General features: G+C 39.1%; 1 protein-coding gene across 1 annotated transcript in view; it reads left to right on the plus strand.

The window, feature by feature from the left end:
- The window catches only part of CCDC88A (coiled-coil domain containing 88A), a gene marked incomplete at its 3' end in the record, with an annotated part of 45,647 nt that extends 41,603 nt beyond the window's left edge, over positions 1–4,044 (plus strand). The window contains exons 17-19 of the mRNA XM_009074616.1: positions 2,464–2,602; positions 3,195–3,371; positions 3,883–4,044. Coding sequence (XP_009072864.1) covers positions 2,464–2,602; positions 3,195–3,371; positions 3,883–4,044 — 478 coding nt within the window. The remainder of the gene's footprint in view (positions 1–2,463; positions 2,603–3,194; positions 3,372–3,882) is intronic.
- Positions 4,045–4,701: the final 657 nt, after the last annotated feature.

Raw genomic sequence — 4,701 nt, forward strand, 5'->3', positions numbered from 1 at the left:
CTTCTACCAAAAGGAAGCTGCATTCCCACTTAGCCTGGCTGGGAGGTGTCGAGTACTTGAGTGTCTCCAAAACTTTGTAGTGGCTCTGTCACTGCCACACCTGCCATTAGAAAGCAGCTGCTACCCTGACATGTGTTTCCTCTGCTGTATTTTCGTCTGCTGTCTTATCCTGCAGGGATTTAGGGAGAATTTGTGGCAGGAGAAAAGCAGAGTAGTGTGGGCTTTTAGCCAAGCTTTACTTCACCATGCTGTCCAGTTGAGCTGCTGTCATGATCTGTTACTACAGCTGATTGTCGTGAGCATGTAGGTTCATTTGGGACCTTTCTTCCAAAAGAAAACCAAATAATGTGGCTTTTTTTCTCCAGTTTCCTTTTCCTACTGCCAGTGCTCTGGTACTGAGGTGGTGCCAGTGTCCTGTGGGTAAATCTGTTACCACCTCTTGTTTTCTGCTGGTGTCTTTCACCTGCATTTCTCAGCTCACAGATGAGTTCAGGAAAAGTCCTCAGAACTTTACCTAGTACAATTTAGGCATTTCTGTGTCACATACAGCAGGTGGTATGTGTTTGGTGTGCCCTTAGGTGAATATACCCTGAAAACACCCACAAATCCTTCATCCAAGGTGAAGCTTAAACTGCTTAGATGAAGAAGTCCAAATTGAGCATCACTTTTCTGAATCACATTCCAGATTAGGAGTGGTTGGGCTGTGCTACTGGTTTGAGCTGCTTTTCAAACTTCATGTAGATCTGGAGGATTGTGAAGAAGTAATATTTGTTTTCAAAGTGAAAATGTTGGTTGGTTTGAAATTTTGCTATGCCTGTATCCTGCCTTTCCATTATTCACAACATTTTCATGCATCCAAAAGGTACCAGGATTGCTTTCCTGGTATTATTATGTGGGTGAAACTGGCAATTCTTTCATAAGGCCCATAGAAAGCTGTGTTCATTTTGGACAAAATTACTTCTCAGTGTAGTTTTTTGTCTTACTCTCTCATTCTGATGATGGACATAAAAAATGTACATTTTTTTTTCTCCTCCTGATTGGAAAGAGCTGTTTGTGGTTTTTTTAATGAATGTTCTTGGTAGCACTTTGGAGTGTTCATATTGGGGTCTAAGCTGACCATGGGTGGTGAGTTAACTTTGATGTGTTTTCCATGTTCTCTTGCCTTCCAAATGTCTGTTGTCCTTGGACAAACAGATCTGTGTATTTTGACTCTGAATCAGAAATACTGAAGTCTCAGTTATATTAGAAAATATATGCCATCTTTCACTGTTAGATTTTCAAAAGGAACCTGGATGCTGGATCTCTGCTATTAGTCTTTTCCCTTCTTTATTTTCTACATAATTGTGTAACTTTCAGTAACAGAAATTCTTATTTGTAGCCAAATCTGTGCTTCAGCTCAAGAAGGTGAAATACTATATACTCTGCTAGCCATAGGCTGCCTACTGTTCCATAAGTCCCTTGGAATTACTTGTCATGTCTCAAAGTTTAGGATTCTCATCCTACTGCATGATGCTACTGGACAGCTTTCTACTTATTAATTCTCTTCCCATTGGTCTTCTGCTCTAGTTCCTGACTGGATCTAATGCTGTTGTCCATTCAGGAGTCTCTTGTAGTCTGTTCTGTTCACCAAACTGATAGATCCTTCAGCAGCCAAGATTAAAAAGGGGATATTAGTGGTTTGGTTTATTTTATCCGACTGTGGGGAGGAGTGGGATGTTTTCCAGATTCTGAGCCCTCTGTACAGTGGCTGAACTGCTGAAAAGTGATTAACGAATGTGGTTTTCAGGATTTTCTGTCAAGGAGACATTGTGCTAAATTGATCCAGTCTAAATCTGACCACTTCTCCCCCAAATAGGTTGTTTGGGGGTTTTAAGTGCCCTACAATGTTGTAGATGTGGTAAAAAATGGAAGCTTTCCCCATCACGGGTGGTGACGGTCTTAAAATATCAGCAGCTGGGCTGAGTGAGCAATTTGCACATTCATGCATCAAATGAGTGTGCACCTGCAAAGTGCCGTGCTCCATCTCCTTCCCTGTTCTCCCCTTTGTGAGCTGGCAGGAAATGGGAACTGATGAAAATCTTGCTCTCCAAATACTTCACATTCTAATTGAGTTCAGGTCCCTGCTGGATTCGCTGGAGTGGAGCCAGGAGAGTGCAGCCATCACATACAGGCTGACGATCCAGAGAATGCCAGCACCCTCCTGGTGTGCCTGAACATGGCTTTTTCTATGTCCAGTATGTTTTAAAAGAAAGAAGGATTCAGAAATGTTTTTGATTACCTACTTCTGTTTGTTTCAGACCTAGAAGTTGCTGTGAATACTGAGGTGTCTTCGTGCTTTTGTCTACAGGCAGCATTCAAGTGTTTTGGAATGTAGCTGATAGGCTCCTGTTCAGAACATTTTAAAATTTAAATACCTCCAGAAAGCTTTTGAAAAACAGACCGTTTTTTGTTATTGATCAGTAGGTACAAGCTTTTGGAGTCAAAATTAGAATCCACACTCAAGAAGTCTCTCGAAATAAAAGAAGAAAAAATTGCTGCTTTGGAGGCTCGTTTAGAAGAATCAACAAATTTAAACCAGCAGCTCCGTCAGGAACTGAAAACAGTAAGGAAAATTGCATTTTTCTGTAAGATTAAATGTCTCTTACATGAGCTGTGATTGTTTCTACACTTTACCTCTCGTGTAAGACAGCAGAAGGTGGGCAGTGTCTGCATAATGGAAAGCAGAACAAAGGTGTGTCACTGACTGCTCTTAAGACTGTATTGAAATCACATGAAAAGTTGTTGAGTTTGTTCATTGGTCTTTGAAAATGTCAGGTGGATAAATAATCTGGAGTTGAGTTGATTTGGGATGTCATTTTCAGTTAGGTTTTCTGACCTGTCTTGAGCTGTCTGGATAGATTGGTTAAAAAAAGAAATGCAGTTGCCTTGCTTGTAGGATTTTATTATAAAAATTGGGGGATACAGTTGAAAGCACTGAAATAAGGTATAGAAAAAAGAGCTCTTCTGTTAGGTTTAAGCTATACATATCTATAAATAAATTTTACATCATCTCCCCAACATGTACAAAAGGCAAATGTACAGATGCAGTAACACAGCACTTTTTGTTGTTTGAGAAGTGCATGGTGAGGTGAGACATCAGGAGGTATAAAATGGAAAATTCTAGACCTCATCTAAGTTGTCCTAAATAATTCCAGGTGAAAAAGAACTACGAAGCTCTCAAGCAAAGACAAGAAGAGGAAAGGATGGTCCAGAACTCTCCTCCAAGAAGTGGAGAAGAAAATCAATCTGTCAATAAGTGGGAGAAGGAAAATCAGGAAACTACTAGAGAATTATTGAAAGTTAAAGATAGATTAATCGAAGTGGAAAGGAATGTAAGATGTTTTTATAATCTGATTCTGACTGCAGTTATTTGTTGTGGGCTGTTCCAGTAATACCAATGAGAGTGCTTTGAAAGTGTGCAATTTATCACCTAGTTTACATGCCAAGCAGAATCTGGGTTAAACACAGTTTATGTAGCAGCAGGATTCTGCTCTGAGGGATGCTGTAAAGCACTTGACAAGCATTTAAAAGAAAATATGGAAACATGAATTTGCCCTTTGAATCCATAGATAAATTCCTCTTACAGAATCCTTATTTCTTTGAGTCACAGAGATTTCTCTACTGTTTTTCATAGGTACAATATTAATTACCTGTTTTTTCAATCTTAACCTGCAGTGCTAACCCCACTGGGTGTTACTTTGTTCTAGATGGTGATTCAGTTTTGTTCATCCCTGTAAATCTCTGCACAGTCATGCTGCTTTGTGTGGCTTGTAGAAACAATTTCTCTTCCTTGAGGTAGACAGCTGTGAGCTCAGCTTTTCTGTTGGTTTTCCATGCCCACAGAACGCGACGCTGCAGGCGGAGAAGCAAGCGCTGAAGACACAGTTAAAGCAACTCGAGACACAGAACAGCAACCTGCAGGCCCAGATTCTTGCACTTCAGAGACAGACTGTGTCTCTGCAGGAACAAAACACAACTCTACAAACTCAAAATGCCAAGCTGCAGGTCATATTTTCCTATTTTGCTTTCAAAAGTAAAATTAAATGGTTTTTTTGATATGAAAACCTGAAAGCTAATAGCAGCAGTGTATTTAAGTCACATCTTGCTTCTGGTGTAGACATGGGAAAGAAGATAATGTGCAAATAATCTGCATTCAGAGCAGTCAAATAATACTTTGTTTGCTGATGAATAATTGCCTTCTAGAAGTTGGTTTTAATTCTTCATATTTGTGCAATTTAAATTCTTGGCTTTGTGCTTAGGAGTAGAGTAGATTCTCTTATCCAGGGTTCTAAGATTGGGGAGTTTCATGCTGTTTTTCCTTTTGTACTTCTAAATTAGGTCAAGGAAGTAGTGTGTCCAAAATGATTCTAATAAATTTTGTCTATTTTTATAAATAGTTAAAAAAAATTAAGTAAAGGCCTACCTAAAAGGAAAATCAAAATATTTAAAATATAGAGTACTTTAAAAATACTAAACAGCAGTCTGAAAACTACATCAATATGTGAAGACTGAATTTAGTGCAGAGGTTATAAAAAGGCAACGTGTGACCATGGAAATGATAAAATGGGTTGCCCCTGGAGTCTTGCAGCTCTTACGGCCAAAATTCAGACGTCGTCCTTCATACTTTAATAGGGTTATTAAATATATCTCTATATATTATGT

This window comes from Acanthisitta chloris, unplaced genomic scaffold, assembly GCF_000695815.1.
Source record: "Acanthisitta chloris isolate BGI_N310 unplaced genomic scaffold, ASM69581v1 scaffold32345, whole genome shotgun sequence".
NCBI lineage: Eukaryota > Metazoa > Chordata > Aves > Passeriformes > Acanthisittidae > Acanthisitta > Acanthisitta chloris.